This window comes from Lissotriton vulgaris, chromosome 2_1, assembly GCF_964263255.1.
Source record: "Lissotriton vulgaris chromosome 2_1, aLisVul1.2, whole genome shotgun sequence".
NCBI classification, from domain to species: Eukaryota; Metazoa; Chordata; class Amphibia; order Caudata; family Salamandridae; genus Lissotriton; species Lissotriton vulgaris.
Window position 1 is genome coordinate 58,195,440 of NC_141687.1, and position 17,044 is coordinate 58,212,483.

The following is a 17,044-nucleotide window of genomic DNA, read 5'->3' on the forward strand; positions in this document are numbered from 1 at the left end:
TGCGCACCATGTTCACCCTGGCTTGTGTGCTTCTCCCCATCATTCTGTCCCACCAGAATGCACTTATCCCTCTCACAGGGCTTCCTGTTTTTCTCGCTTGCTAGTGTGCTGTGCCTCTCCCAGTCCATATGTTATGCTGCCTCCACCTGTTCCTCCATTGCCTGCCCACCCAACAGTCCTATTTTTAGGTCAAGCCTGTGCAGGGCATGCGCTGCTCGGCGAGTCATGCTGTATTGAGGTGTTGGAGGGGATGATTTATTAGGGGCAGGAGGGGCCAGGGGGACTCAGTGCAGCAGCTTTCAGAAGCCGCGCTGGCGAGACCGTGAGTGAGAACTAAGGGGAATAGGACGGCTTAATTTGCACCGGGGCAGACCTGGACCTCTTGCTCTAAAACAGGAACAAAACATACATATGAGCTTTGGAGACTGAAGCTTGGAGTTGTACAATTTATTTGAAGACACAGCTTCTAGAAATAATCAGTGATGGCATAAAAATCATATAGTACTTGGCCCTGTACCCAGCATTCTCTTGAAAGTCACATGGACCAGTTTGAGTTTACAAAGTACAGTTTAACATTTGCTAAGAGAGAGAGATTTTGCTTTAAGTACACTTATGAGTACTGAGGCAGATTAAAAACGGTTGTGCTTGTTCACATAGATGAATACTCACATTTGCTTATAAGTGTAATCCTGCAAGATACATTAGAATGCAGAGTACATGTTATTTATCATTAGGTACGTTCACAATGCTATATCAGTGAGATGTCCTAAGACCACAATTTAAATGCTTGAATGTAGAGAACAAGTTAAAAAGTACATATGCAGATATAAAATGACTTATCTAAAAAGCAGTTAAAACATAACACAAGTAAAATATTTACATGCACAAAAGTATGAACATTTGATCAAGGGCCCTTGGAGACAACTCTCGGTCTGAATACCTACAAACAGACGAGGAGTTGCCCGCTGAATTTCTTGCGGGGCTCCTTCTTATACTGTCCAAAACACATGAGACGATAATTACGTCATCCCACGCCACCACGTATCACATACCCGTCCATTGTCATTTACTGGCCTGCCCTGTACCTATTCCCACCCGCAAGGTTAGGTATGGCCTTTTTCCTGTAATTGTGGTACATACTTCAGTCTAGACTGAGACCTGCCACTTGACTGGAAGTCCAATAATAAACTATCAATGGACGACAGAAATGTGTTAGTATTGCTTCGAGGGGTTCTATTCATGTGTCAATCAGGCAATCTGCGATAATATTTCGCCACACTTATCCTCAGTTTATCGGATATCTTGCTTGACGTAGCTGTGGTGGGAACTTCCCTTATTCTATTCATGGCTTAGGTGGGGGACGTGGGGTATGTTGCAAGATTTATAGAGGAACTTGACTTCTGCTGTTTGTGAGAAATATACAATGAGGTGGGGCCTGGTAGGGGTGCGGGTCCTTGCAGACAAGAGCAGCTGGGTGAATCTTGGGTCAGACCTGCTTTCTGCTTCTGCTTAAGCTAAGAGAAAATGGCAGTGCTCAGGGCAACGTAACTGAGGCCTGTAACCTCTAAACAGCAGGGCCTACACAGGGGTCATGTTGTGCAGGTGACAGGTGTGTCCTTGGATAGCTGTGCAGCTAAAAATTCTTCCTCCAACATTCCCCCCTCAGGTTCGAAATTCGAACCTTATCAAACGTCTTTAAACACCATTCGAACTGCATACTTAGCTGGAGATGGGGGAAGTGGCCAGGGTGAGTCACAAAGAGGCTGTTCCTCTGAATCTTTGTCCTGCACTTTTCCTGAATCTGCATCTGTTTTCCCTAAATTATCACACATTGTCTCATAGGGACGCATCAAGTCCACCTGTGATGAACGTGGTTGGACTCTATGCACCTGGGCCTGATATTGACTAATTACAGGAATGTCTGGCAATGGGCGGGAGTCAGGAATGGTCAACTCCACTATACTCATCATTGTTGTCTCTCCATCATCTCCCTTATCCCTACGAATTCCAGTGTATGAACCTGAGCCTGCATAATTCATCCCTATCATTTTAGAACTAAATTTCTTTACACAGTATATCAGTATCTGTGATCCAAAACACAACAATAACAGCACACAGAAAATTGGCATTAAAAATTTAAGCACTGCAGACAGCCATGAAGGCATCCAGTTCAAATCGAACCAGCCATTTAAGAGATCTGCTTCAGAACCTCCTTCCTCATGCATCTCTTTCCCCAAGTTGTCCAAATCCTCGATGGCCTTCGTGAGCGTTCCGTTGTCAGCATCGTTCGCTAAAATAAAGGTGCAGCAGGATTTTCCCACCTTGGCGCACACACCACCATTCATTGCTGTTAGCTGGTCTAGAACATATCTGTGCTCTAGAACCATAAGTCGTAGAGGTCGAAGTTCTTCTTTCACGGCGTTGAACCCATCCCGGGTGTTGTTGACAAGCTGCATTAGTTCATATCTGGTCACTTGCAGCCAGCGAGCATTGGCTTTAGTCTGGAACATGGGGATAACTCCCCCAAAGAAAAGTTAGGCATCATTGAAGAGTCTGTAATCCTGAGGTATTTTATGAAAAGGGCCATCTGAGAAGTATTTCATTATTTCTCTCTTCCCATGATGAAGCAGGGTAACATCATCTGCCATTGGGTGTGTGTGGATGTGGGAAATGTTCGCTGCAGGGACAACAAGATGTAGTTCATGCATTGTCACAATGGAACATAGTCCTTGCCAGTGGGGGGGCAGCTGCAGATAGATGTGTTCGCCGCATGCCCAATAGATGTCCATGAGACTAGAAGTACCGTGCTGAAGATCAAAATTAAACACTGTGTGACTGCAGTTTGTGTTTCGGCCCACAGACACTGTTCCGGTACCTAGGAAGCAAAGGAGAGGAGACTTAAGTTTGTATGCTCTTTTAGGTTTGTACTTTGTACCCTCATTGAGAGTATATCTTCTAGTTTCTTGTGCCCATATCTCAGCACATTCCCTCCCAATAGTCTCATTGGTATAATGCTTATGCTCCTGACCTACAACCGGGCTACCTAAGGATGCTGCCTTGCATATTAAATCATGTGGCCCATTCCATCTGTTATTAAAATATATATTGGCCCTCAGGCGCAGAATGGGTCTCCACTGACAAGGGCATGCGTCATGGGTATGGTTAGTCTGTTGATATTCGGGTGAGTGGCATTTTGATGGGGGTGTTGGGAAGGTGAAGTATCCTAATTTTCTAAACTGATACTCCCAGACCTGTATCATATTAGCAGGTACTCCCATTTCATGGTAAACTTCCATTCTCCTCTCAAATTCTACTGGGTCAGAAACAACAGTGAATGTAACATACTTGTTGTCCCAGTCTGAGACGTTTACAAATGCTGTATTAATTTTTGCTGACTGGAGCTGTATCTGACCATGTATGCGGCAAAGGAACAGGTGTAGGAGACATTTGGCAGTGGCCGGTGGAATCTCTTTGGGAATGAGCAATTTGTCTGCACCTACAGCATGTGGAATGTATGAGCACACAAAGCAGGAATCATTCGTGGCTTTCCTCCCCACCTCCCTCATGTCTCTGTACCACATATTATCTAACAATGCATTATGGGTACCATCATTCTGTACTGACACACCAGGGCGCTGGGAGAAAAAATCAGGCATAGAGTGTTGTTCGAATGTGTACACAACTGTGTCTTGGAGATCACTAACCCAGTTTGATATTTGTTCTGTGTCTTTCTCCTTACGTTGTGTGCGAGGGGTATATCTCCTTGGTGTTTTATTGCGACCCATTTTATACCTGACACTCCTTTTATGCTGACGGAAACGTCTAGGGACACCTTTCCCAGGGGCATTCACAGTGATATCAAGTACCCTGTCCCACTCGGTGTGGTCTACAGAGGGTGTGGAAGGTGTCGTGGGTACAGGGGTGGTGCAGCCATTGCTGGTGTATTCCTCATCTAGTATGTTACCAGGACTTGTTTTAGGCATGTGATATCCTACTGAGATGGTAGGCCTAACTTGGCTTGATATAGCCTTCTCTCTCTCTGCTTGTAATGCAAGCCAATGGAATATAGCCATTGAAGCAACGAACATAACAAAGAATAAAAATGCTAAAATACATATCTTTCTAATAGAGATCCTGGAGGGAGACGTCGGCCTGTTGCTGTTTCTTATCCCGTAGACTCTCATATGTTCTCCATAGTCTTTATCCTGGATCGTCAAGGGAAATAGAACGCCCTCCTTCCGATAAATGTTCAAGTCTCTGTTGGTGCCGGGTGGATCCTCACATGGTTCAAATGAACCCATGCTTTGCGTTCGGCAATTCGGACCGCAGTGGGTGAAGAGTCAATGACCAGGTATGGTCCCTCGTACTTAGGGTCTCTCCACTTCCGTACTTGCTTCTTTATGAAGATCTGTGTTCCAGGGCGGATAGGCAAAAGTTCATTGGAAATTGTGCCGTCCTTGCTGGTGCTGTCCTTTCTCTTTGTCTTGGATGTCTGAATAGAAAGAAACCTAGCAGCACGGGTTAGGGCACACAAATAATCAAATAATTCAGCTTTCACAATCTCAGAAGACGTTTCATTGTCTACTTTAGGTCTGGTGGAAGGAACAACCATATTCATTGATCTGCCAGTGACAAGCTGGTGAGGTGTGAGGTGATGATCAGAGCTAGGGCTGTTCCTGAGTGCAAACAAAGCAATTGGGAGGCAATAGAGCCATTTTTTTCCAATAGTGGCACTTATTTTGCTGATCTTGGCTTTGAGCAATCCGTTGAGGCGCTCACAAATACCATTGCTTTGTGGGTGATAGGCTGAAGTAAGTTTATGTTTTATTCCTAACATGGTGGCTATTATCTCAAAGATGGAGTTTGAAAAATGCCCGCCATTGTCACTGCGGATAGATTCTGGTAATCCCCAGCGACATATGACCTCACGAAGTAGGAAGGTAGCTGCGGCCTTAGTGTCACAATGGACACATGGTCCAGCCTCAATCCATCGTGAGAAGGGACATACTACCACGATGAGGTATCGGTAGTTGTTACATCTGTCAAGCATGTCCACATAGTCAATGTGGAGTTCCCTAAAGGGACCCTTAGGCCTTGGTATTGTTGAAGCAACTGTTTTCATAGCTGGGTTGGGTGAATACTGCTGACAGATAAGGCACTGATGGACAAAGAGTTGTATCTGTTCATGTGCATTGGGGATGAACCAGTCTGCCTGCAAGTTAGAGGACATGATATCACGAGGGACATGTGTAGGAAGGTGCAGTTGGGTAAGTGCTATTTGCAAAAGAGCCTGTGGCATGACAGGCTTCCCTGTCATTGTCTGTCTGTAAATGAAGTCTGAGGCATCCTGTTGTACTCCCCTCTTCTTCCATAACTCTTTTTCTTCAGCTTGGGCACTTTCTTGTATCTCTCTGAGGTGCAACTGTGCAATGATGTCAAACTGCTGTGTGTCATCAATTGTATATGGAAGTGTTGGGTCGGGTGTATCTGGGAGTGGTGACTTACTGGTGTCCTCAGCTGTGTTTTGCATATCTTCTTGCGCTATTGGGGGTGTATCTTTGGCAAGCAAGATGGGGGTGCAGTCAGTCTGTGTCGGGGATGGTGATTGTGTACAACTTTGGCCTTTAGCTGCTGCTTTAGCAGCCCAATCTGCCATTGCATTTCCTCTGGAAACAAAATCTTGGCCGTTCGTGTGTGCTGCACATTTCACTACTGCTACTTCTGCTGGCAGTGTCAAGGAGTCAATTAGTTCTGCAAGTAATTGTTTGTGCATTACAGGCGTGCCATCTGTTTTAAGATACCCGCGCCTTTTCCATCTCAATATGCTGGAATGCGTTGTTGTGGTGACATATGCTGAATCAGAGTACACAGTAATTCTTTCATTAGCTCCATGCTTTAAGGCGGCTATTAATGCCACCAACTCAGCTGCCTGGGCCGAGTAATGGGGTGGTAATGTTATCTGCTGTACAATGTCCAGAGTGTCTGAGGAGTTATTCTGGCACGCTCTGACTACAGCTGCCCCTGTATGCCTGATCCCTGTCTCTTGATCAATCGTAGAAGAACCATCAACAAAGTAAATTACACTGTCTGGTAATGGGTCTTCCTTTGCTGTGCCTGACTCATCAGGGCAGTATGTGGCACAATCATGGGTGTCATCGTCAGCTGTCGCAATCGGATGTGCAAAGAACGTGGCTGGATTCACAGTGTGGCATTTTACAACCTTCAACGATGGTAATGACAGTATGACTTCATATCCTGAAACTCTCTGTGTGGTAAGAGTTGTTTTAGCTTTCTGTATTATTGCAAAGACAGCATGCTCAGTGTACAACGTCAGAGGGGAGCCCATGACTATGGGGGTGCTTTTCTCAACAGCAAATGCTGCTGTTGAAAGAGCCTGTTCGCAAGGATAGTGGCCTTTCATCACTGAGTCCAACATGCCACTGAAATATGCAATTGGTTTGGGACCCAAGGGGTATTTCTGGGTGAGGACTGCTGTCATGACCTGTCCATTACAGTGTGTGAACAGATAGAATTCCTTTGTATAATCAGGAGATCCCAACACTGGTGCATTTGTAATCTCATCTTTTAATTTTACAAAGGCTGATGTCATTTCAGGTGTCCAGTCAATCTTGTTATGTCTGTCCTTAGCCATTTTGACAGCTTTCAAGAGTGGTCCAGTTATAGTAACATAATCAAAGATCCACTGTCTGACATAGTTCACTAGTCCCAGGAACTTTTGCATGTCTTTAACTGTCTGTGGTTCTGGAGTATTCCTTATTGCTTCTACTCTTCCTGGTGTAACTCTTCTTCCTGATGCTGAGATCAGTTGACCTAAATACTGTACTTCTTCCTGACAGTATTGTAGTTTTTGCTTGTCTACTTTGTATCCTCTATGTGCTAGAGTTGTAAGCAGAGCAATTGTATCTTTTCTGCACTCTTGCTCTGTTGCACTGCAGAGGAGTATGTCATCGACATATTGCAGCAAAGTGCTGTCACATTGAAAATTTGATAAGTCATCCTTGACAACTCTGTTAAACACACTGGGGGACTCACAATAGCCTTGAGGGAGCCTTTTGTACGAAAATTGCCTATTTCTGAACAAAAATGCGAATAGAAACTGGCTTTCGGGATGCAGTGGGACACTGAAAAAAGCATTTTTCAGGTCAATGACGGAAAAGTATTTTGCATTTTGTGGGATGTTAGTAAGGATCACTGAAGGGTCAGGGACGATGGGAAACTCAGGTATCACTATGCTGTTAATCGAGCGAAGATCATGTACTAGCCTCCATTGATTTGTTTGTTGTTTCCTCACAGGAAAAAGACAGGTGTTGCAAGGTGAGATACAAGGATATATCACACCTTGATCCAGTAATGCTTGAATTGTGGGGGCTATTCCTTCTTCGGCTTCTTTGGACAAAGGGTACTGGCGCACTCTGGGAAGAATGGCGTCAGGTTTCAGCGTCACTTTGAATGGTTCTGCTGATCGAATGAGCCCCACATCATTGGGACCTGTAGTCCAAAGGATGTCGGGCACCTGAGCTAGGTCTGAGTCACGTGCTGCATCAATTACTGGGGGTTGTGTTGGTGTTCTAATTTCAACTGTCACTGACACGGGGACTGGAATCTGATATACAATGTCTTCTCTGTCACCTAATAATTCCTGATCTGTAATGTCTCTTACCCGATGTCCAGGCTCAATAAAAATGACACAGGCCCATGTCTGGCCAAAGTCATCTCCTGCTATAAAGACTCCATATGTCGGTGTTATGTTAAAACAATGTATTCTTAGAATCATATTTTTGTCTGGTGCTGGCATGTCCTGTGACTGAGGACGGAAAAGAAATTCTTTGGGTAGCTGTACAGTGCGCCCCGCCATCTCTGGTGAGTTGGCAATGACCATTTGCACAGCTGTGGAGAATGCTAGTTCATCCACTGGGCGAGCTCTAATTTGGTCTCTCATGGAAGAGTCCACAGTGACAGCCATCATTCTTGTTAGTGATGTGCCAGGGATGGAGCAAGTCATTGTGCCTTTTTCATCAAAATGAATTGTCATGTTTAATTTGGCCATAAGATCACGGCCCAATAAATTTACGGGGGATTCTGTCGAGTAAAGCAGTCGTTGCTGAATGCTTTTGCCTCCTATTTTCATTGGTACTGGCTTGGTGAAAGGGACCCTTGTAATTGCCCCAGAGAAACCCTGTGTGTCTACACTTTGATTGGAAATAGGCAGTGCTCCCTCTGTTATACAGGAAAATGTTGCACCTGTGTCAATCAGAAAACTATACGTTTTGTTGTTGATCGTGACATACACAACTGGGTCCTCTCTAATATTTGTGAGGCACGACAACAAGGGACACACTAGGGTCTTCTGTGGGCTATCCTAGCTGGTGTACCTTCCAGCCTGATGTTGCTGGATTGTACCCTGCAGAACCGGATTGGCGGGCTGCAGTACTGTGGCTCCCTGAGGTACAAGAACCTGTGTCTGTGGCACCATTTGGTACACAGGCACCTGTTGTTGAACCAATTGTGGCTGTGTCTGTTGGACTGGTGTCTGTAACTGTACTTGCTGTAACATTGGCTGTTGCTGTCCTGCAGACGGGTAGGTGTACACTACGTTGGGCTGCAGTGGCTGTGTCTGCTGCTGAACGTATTGCACTGGTACCTGGACTTGCTGTGGTTGCCCTCTGCCTGCTGATTCTTCATCATACATTTTAGTGCGGCATTCCCTTATCATGTGTCCTGGTCGCTGACAGTAGTAACACAGTGGGGGTCCTGGCTGCTGTGTGGGTCTTTGGTAGCCCATCCCCCTACCTCTTCCTCGCATTCCTGATGACCTTGTTCGTCTGTTATCATAATACTGTTGTTGCCTCTGATTGTTTCTGGGGTGCTGTGCCTGTGTCTGCTGGACTGCTGCCTGCGTGTCTCCTTGTAATGCGCTCTGGGCATTTTGTGGAAATTGGGTGACAGTAGTCATTTGACCCACTGGTGTGGCTACCATTATTGTGTCCACAGCCTCCTTTTTCTTTAATTTCTGTTGCACCAATTTAGCTGCCGCATTTTCAATTGCCACCTGCCTCTTCTTCTCCTGCTCTTGCTCCTTTTTACAGTAGTGAATGATATGGTGTTGTATTTCTGCCCATGGTTTGCATTCCATTGCTACTATTCCATCTAACTCGTCTTGCACAGCAGTTGGCAGTCCCTTCTTAATTGTATGGTAGAAGAACCTACAATTACCTCCTGTTATATCCCATTTCTCTCCTAACTCCTGTTACCACTTTTCTTTCATTCTAGTAATGTAATGTGCAGGATCTTCATTGCTTTGCATTGTCTGGGACATTAGGGACCTGATGTCTGGGATATCAGGGAACTTTCTACGCAGCTCACTCCACAAGGCAGACCTTATTGTATTAAAAGGATTACCATCCAATTCCAAGTTTGTGATGGAAAGTCTGTGGTCAATACGTGTGAACATTTCCTCTGCATCCTCTCCAATCAGGGAAACGAGCAGACTTTTCACATCTCCAGCAGCCAATGGCACCCCTGCAGTGTTTTTCTCAAAGGCTTGTATCCACTTCCCAGCACCCTCTGTGAGGGGCGGAAGTTGCTTTTTTAAATTGTCCTTGTCCATAAGGGACCAAGGGGTGTAGATGGGACGTTCCTCGATATTTTTATATAGCAGTGGCAGCTGGCGCAGCACCCCTGTGGGCCTTGTGCTGTCATACCTGCGTGCGTATTTCTGCCATATTCTCAAGCCTCTGCGCATGTAATTGTAATCCCAGTCTTCATCTCCCTCCCCCCTCAAGATACAGTCTTCAGCTGTTGCCATGTCCTCAGGGTGGAAAGACCCTTCTCAAGCCCACACCATCATTTGGGGGGCTTTACTTTCTCTCCATTCTGCCAAGTTATCTGAGAATTTGTCAGCATAATAGTTACTCCCTTCTCCTAGCACCACTATCTCATATGGTGTCAGATCTTTGGATGACAACTGTCCTGGCCTACTAACGGCCATGTTGTACAGTGCTCCAGATCTGGTGGTGCGCAGGCGTGCTTTACCTGTTACATCATATTCTTCTAGGATGTCGTCAGGTCTCCCATGGTTACCTAACACTGCGAGATTCTCTACCTCTGTCCTTCTTTGCCTGTACCTCCTTTCCGCCCATTCAAGCACATTGGTCAGTCCTAAGTTATCAATGTCTACCTCTCTGAGTTGAGCCCTGCGTGGTGCGGCTACAGGAGGTGATGCCTGGCGCACAGGTGTCTGTGGCAGTGGCCTCTGGGGGTTGTAGTTAGGGAATGCGCGAGGGGCTTGTGTTAGGCTAGCTGCTGTGTCGCTCTGTGGTGGGGCTTCACCCTGGGCCTCATAGTCTAATTGTATCCATGGCCTTTGCTGTGGCCTTGTTGTTAAGATCCCACCACTGTGTTGCCTTGCCTCATTTGCACCGCTTGCCAATTCATTGAGTGTCGGTTGTTGTTGCCTTTCTCTCAGCTGGCCCAACCCACCCATCAGTTCTGTCATTCTTTCATTTCTTCTATCATTTTGTAAGGGCCTCTGCTGATAAGTTAGTGCATTGTCAGTGGCGTTTCCTAAGCAATGCTCGAGTGGCATGTCCCCAACTGTTCTGCCTGCTCCATGGTATAAGTCTTGTTCTGTCCTCCACCTAGTGATATCTCTTCCATTCATTACTTCGGAGAACCGTGGTTCGCCATCCTTGTTCTCTTCAAGAAACTGTATCTGGCGCTCCTCCTGTCTGTTGGGACTAGTATTAAGGGGTCGCCACTCCTCTTGGAGTGTTTGCGCTTCGCTATTCTGCTGAATGGGGGTCAGAAACGGGCCATAATGTCTAATTCTGGCCTCGGATGTGTTGTGTTCCCTTCCAATGGACATCGGGCTGGGCCGTGAGGTCTGGGGAGAGGCATGTGAGAGCTGTGCTGTGAACCGCCTGAGACCCTATCACTCTCTCCATCTTCATCTAGCTGAGGGCCTGGGGCACTGGATGCAGGAGTCATCTTTATTGTAAACTGCGCATCAATCTGACCTGCAATCTGACCTGAAGTTCCAGATGTGGCACCCTGTATCACTTGGACTTGGGGTCTCAGTGTTTGGTGCATTTGCGCACTATCTTGTCTACTTCCTTGCGGACCATTTGCAAAGTCTGGGGTGAAGGCATCACGGTCTGGGACAGAGATATCTTCATAGCCTACGGCTGCCCTATCATTTGTTGTTTGTTCTAGGTCTGTTTTAAGAACCAGTTCGGGATAAATTCGAGATTCAGAGTAAGCAGGTGGGGGTGCTGTGGGCGTTTCGGGTGTTTGGGCTGTGGGTGCTTGGGCTGTGGGTGCTTCAGGTGTTTGGGTACTTGTGTCATTTTCCCTAAAGACAGCCCACATAGCGAGGTGTCCTTACGCTTTTTGAGTTTATTACCAGAGTATTTACCTTCCAAGAAAGTTCTCGCATGGTCTAGCACTATCTTGTCAAAAGTCCCTTCTCTGGGCCAGGAATGTGGCGCATTTCGTGTGAGTTCATGCAATTCATTACAATGTTTTTTAATGCGCTTTTCCTGCTCTGTAAAAATTTTTATCACGTGTTCCAGGGGCGTTGTCATTGTTACTCAGCGTGGGGTGGGAAGGGGATAAAAGGTGTACCTCCACTGGGGGCTAAAGTCAGAGTCACCTTCTGTAAATCTGTTGTGTCTATTCCCAGAGTAGATATTAGTGCCAATATAACTGTACCCACTAGTGGTGGGACCTGGGCTGAGGATACTGAAGGATCCTCAGTAATGGTAGTAACGCGCCCGTTCTCTAAATGTATTGTGACTTCAAATCTATTGTTTTGCGCGGGCTGTTTGTTCATATCCTAGAGTTATCTTGGGGGGCGGGCAAGTGGTGGCGGAGAAGTCTGACAACTGTGCTCACTGCTTACTATGCGGTTTTGTAAATATGCCCACAATAAGGGGCAATGTGTTGTGAAGGGGTGTCTCTGCAGTTGCTCAACAATGCTGGGTGAAGGCTGCTGCCCCAGCTGCACGTGCAGCTCTTGGGCGTGTTGCTCACAGGCCAGGGGCAAGTCGGGAATGGACAGTCCCTGTAGGAGCAATGTGTAGAATTCGCAGTCTGATGAGGTACGAGAAACGTGTGGGTCTTCCTGTCTTCCCTGGCAGCTTGTGCTCAGGGACGATGAGGTCACCAAGGGCGGGACGGTGAGGTCAATAGTTCTGCAACTCACTAAACTCTCCACTGAATGACTTAATTCTATAGAGGTTTCCTCAACAGTATGTGGTGCTGGTGGGGACACTTGTGACACTTGCAAGGGTATGTGTGGTGTCTCTACCAATGAAGTGGAATTCTGTGACACTTCACGTACGAGTTGACTATTGTCAATGAGGGGTGTGTGAGTCTGCACTGGGAGGCACAGTCGCGTCAAATGTAGTGTAGATATTTTTATCTCTGTGCCTTGCGTGAGTGGGAGTCCCAGCAGTGTCCACGCCTTAGCTACCAAGGGGATCTGGCGTCTGTCAAGTTTAGTTATAGTTCGTGCGTCAGTGTTCTGTATTGCCACTATCTTATCGTCCAATATGTGCAGGACCACCTCAATCTGATTCTGCCCACTCTGGCTCATCTGTACTTCCTTTGTTTATATGTGCGTATATGTACTAGAAACAGGTTGACCTCCTGTCAGTTGTTTTCGGGGTCGGGGCAGTTTACCACAAGCACAATGCTTCTATGATGACTGGATACCTCTTATACTCATGTATCCTATTCCTAGCGTGGAATGCAGTTAAAAAGGAAACATTTCTTATTTATTCTAAACGATCTGTAGTCTAAAAATAACGCAGAGCAATTCCCTGAGACTTCCTTTGTGAAGCCTGCAGTTTCTTGTAGAGGGAAGGGGAAATCCTGAATGCCAGAAGTGCACGCAGCTTAACAGCAGCAAGAAAAAAGGAAAACAATAAATATATATATGTGACAACCGTGGGGCTCGAAATGCCGTAGCTTATAGACTCTCTTCAGTTAGTCAGTGGCAGATCAACATACATGGGAAACACAGAAATGCATTTACAATCTCCCTAGTTATTGAATCTCGCTAATAGAACAGTCTTCAAATGATGGTCACAAAATATATTAGCAGCAGCTTCTACTTAGCGGGCCCCCTCCCTAAATGATAATGATGGTACGGGGCCAGACATCACAGTTGTGCACAGCAGTCCCTACTTAGCGGCCCCCCCCCCTAAGTGATAGTATTGGTACGGGGCCAGACACCACAGTGATAAACAGTAATTCGATGTTCACAGTTTATAATTAGCCAAGGAAAGATGAACAATCACAATGCGCTTATATATCAATAGTATAGTATAGTCTCGCTACGGTCAGCCTCTGTGCCAGCCAGTGACTCCCAACAAAAAGAGACCATGAAAACAGTAAGGATCACACAAGTTTGTTCTATGAACCTAAAAATACATTCACCATTAAACACTAGGCGCTAACATGCCGGTCTGTGTCTAAACAGGCATCTAATAAGAGGAAAGTAAAATGTAAACACTTCAACAATTCTTTTACAAAAATCACGCTCTATGGCCACTAGAGTGTGCTGGAGTGTTCCTTATACATGTGAGGCGTACCAACAATTATTAATAAAACCACGTTTATCTTGGCAAAAATATAATGCCTATAATATGAGCATATAAACTTCTTAGTCCCGCACAGAACTCTTCCCTGGACATACAGCAGGGGATATCGCCGCTAAATTAAGGAAAGATCAAAGGTCACGGTAGCTAATCGGACCTGCTGAAACTCCTTCTTTCTCATGGACTACTGACATGAGAGATTACCTCGTCTCTGTCACTCCTATCAAACAGAGGATCACTTGCACGAATATACTGAAAAAGATGCCAGACGCAACCCTTTCCTTCCTTGACACCCTGTTGCAGATGTATCAAAGGTCCTCCCCCTCTCTGGAGAGGCACTGCTCTTTTAAGAGTAAATATAGAATAAGCCTTTTCAATTCGACTGCTACAATCCTTCTTAGCAATCACAGAAGAAACAGCAAAAACATGAAGCTACTTTTAGCAACAAAAAACACATGTATCTCAGTAATTACCCAACTGTCCGGTTCAGTCTCCACATAGCACACAATCCCTTCCTCTGCGCGGAATCAAAATAACAAGGTTAACAGACAGGAAGCCTGGACCATCGGCAGAAGCACTGCTGCATCACAACAAAGCACACCATTCGGCTGCACCCAAGAGAGAGATAGCGCAGCGGCGGGCAGACACAATATTATGTATGCTTACCCCTCAGTGCTGCGTTCCCCTCACAATGATCCAGCAGGACGGTTGCGCAGAGTTGTTTAGCAGTTTAGTACTTCCTCCTTAGGAACCAGCTGCATCCTGTCAGTTTAACTCCTTATTATCACGTCGAGGTCACCACTTGTTGGAGGGGATGATTTATTAGGGGCAGGAGGGGCCAGGGGGACTCAGTGCAGCAGCTTTCAGAAGCCGCGCTGGCGAGACCGTGAGTGAGAACTAAGGGGAATAGGACGGCTTAATTTGCACCGGGGCAGACCTGGACCTCTTGCTCTAAAACAGGAAAAAAACATACATATGAGCTTTGGAGACTGAAGCTTGGAGTTGTACAATTTATTTGAAGACACAGCTTCTAGAAATAATCAGTGATGGCATAAAAATCATATAGTACTTGGCCCTGTACCCAGCATTCTCTTGAAAGTCACATGGACCAGTTTGAGTTTACAAAGTACAGTTTAACATTTGCTAAGAGAGAGAGATTTTGCTTTAAGTACACTTATGAGTACTGAGGCAGATTAAAAACGGTTGTGCTTGTTCACATAGATGAATACTCACACTTGCTTATAAGTGTAATCCTGCAAGATACATTAGAATGCAGAGTACATGTTATTTATCATTAGGTACGTTCACAATGCTATATCAGTGAGATGTCCTAAGACCACAATTTAAATGCTTGAATGTAGAGAACAAGTTAAAAAGTACATATGCAGATATAACATGACTTATCTAAAAAGCAGTTAAAACATAACACAAGTAAAATATTTACATGCACAAAAGTATGAACATTTGATCAAGGGCCCTTGGAGACAACTCTCGGTCTGAATACCTACAAACAGACGAGGAGTTGCCCGCTGATGTTCTTGCGGGGCTCCTTCTTATACTGTCCAAAACACATGAGACGATAATTACGTCATCCCACGCCACCACGTATCACATACCCGTCCATTGTCATTTACTGGCCTGCCCTGTACCTATTCCCACCCGCAAGGTTAGGTATGGCCTTTTTCCTGTAATTGTGGTACATACTTCAGTCTAGACTGAGACCTGCCACTTGACTGGTAGTCCAATAATAAACTATCAATGGACGACAGAAATGTGTTAGTATTGCTTCGAGGGGTTCTATTCATGTGTCAATCAGGCAATCTGCGATAATATTTCGCCACACTTATCCTCAGTTTATCGGATATCTTGCTTGACGTAGCTGTGGTGGGAACTTCCCTTATTCTATTCATGGCTTAGGTGGGGGACGTGGGGTATGTTGCAAGATTTATAGAGGAACTTGACTTCTGCTGTTTGTGAGAAATATACAATGAGGTGGGGCCTGGTAGGGGTGCGGGTCCTTGCAGACAAGAGCAGCTGGGTGAATCTTGGGTCAGACCTGCTTTCTGCTTCTGCTTAAGCTAAGAGAAAATGGCAGTGCTCAGGGCAACGTAACTGAGGCCTGTAACCTCTAAACAGCAGGGCCCACACAGGGGTCATGTTGTGCAGGTGACAGGTGTGTCCTTGGATAGCTGTGCAGCTAAAAATTCTTCCTCCAACAGAGGTACCGCATAGAAGCGCAGCCCATTTCCAACCCATCTTTTAAGTTGGCTTCAGTTACTGTCCTTGCAATATCGTTGCTTTTCACTTATGAATAGGCTTAGTAGCCCCTCCTTGGTACCGCCTTGTCTGCATTTGTAACCTCCCATAACGACTAGACTTTTTACTTGTGTTGTTACACAGTCTGCTTTATAAGTCGGTGAGCACTATTTTCTTTAATTATCTTCCCCTATTCCACCCATGATATCGCAGCAGGCCGCCTGCTTTTATAATATTTGTATTTCATTTATAGTGCAGTCCGCTTTAACTATAACAGCCGCGTTAATTTGATTTACAGCTTTACAGCGCGGGCAACTTTTAACTTTAGTAGCCAAACTTATTCATTTAATTAACAGTGCAGGACGCTTTCACTTTAGCTGCCGCGCTACAGAACCTTTTAAATTCATTATTTTTTTCCCCGTTTTGGGTGAAAGCGCAGCATGCGCCCTTTCACTTTAATGTTGGACACACCCTTTTCTTGCTGCTCGTTGTAAGCTGAATACGGCGCACAGTGTCTAAAGAAAGGGGCGGGTCCACCATTAGAGTGGTCTTGCATTTGCAAGAGTTTGATATATTGGCATTTAAAATGACAATGCCTTTTATATATATGTTGCTTTAAAAAACGCATAAATAAAAGGCAGTGTGATGTACAATGCCAATAGCATAAACGCTCGCAATTGCGAGACCTATTGTATTGAAAATGCTTACTGTATATTAATGTTAATTGTTGATTTAGAACTGTTCTAAACAACACAATTGCAAGCTACTTGTTACATGTTTACAGCCCTCCTCTGTACTCTTGCTAAAATACAAATATAACTGTGGAATTTTGGTATACCTGTTGTGGATATGTAACAATAATCACTCTATGATTACATCTGTGATAGCTGTGTATCAATAATCACTCTATGATTACATCTGTGATAGCTGTGTATCAATAATCACTCTATGGTGATCTCTGTGATACCTGTGTATTAATAACCACTTTATGATTACTTCAGTGTTAGCTCTGTATCAATAATCCCTTTATGATTACTTCTGTGATAGTTGTGTATACATCACTCTGTGACAGCTGTGTATCAGTAATCACTCTATTATTATCTCTGTGATAGCTGTGTATCTGCAATCACTCTATGATTACCTTTGTCATAGCTGTGTATCAAAAA

General features: G+C 45.1%; 1 protein-coding gene across 1 annotated transcript; it reads right to left on the reverse strand.

The window, feature by feature from the left end:
* Nucleotides 1-432: 432 nt before the first annotated feature.
* Nucleotides 433-14,350, reverse strand: LOC147729551 (uncharacterized). Its single transcript, XM_086958452.1, is given in 2 exon segments — nucleotides 433-4,508; nucleotides 14,289-14,350. A coding segment is annotated over 1 exon segment (2,616 nt). The 5' UTR covers nucleotides 4,302-4,508; nucleotides 14,289-14,350; the 3' UTR covers nucleotides 433-1,685.
* Between the last annotated feature and the right edge of the window lie 2,694 nt (nucleotides 14,351-17,044).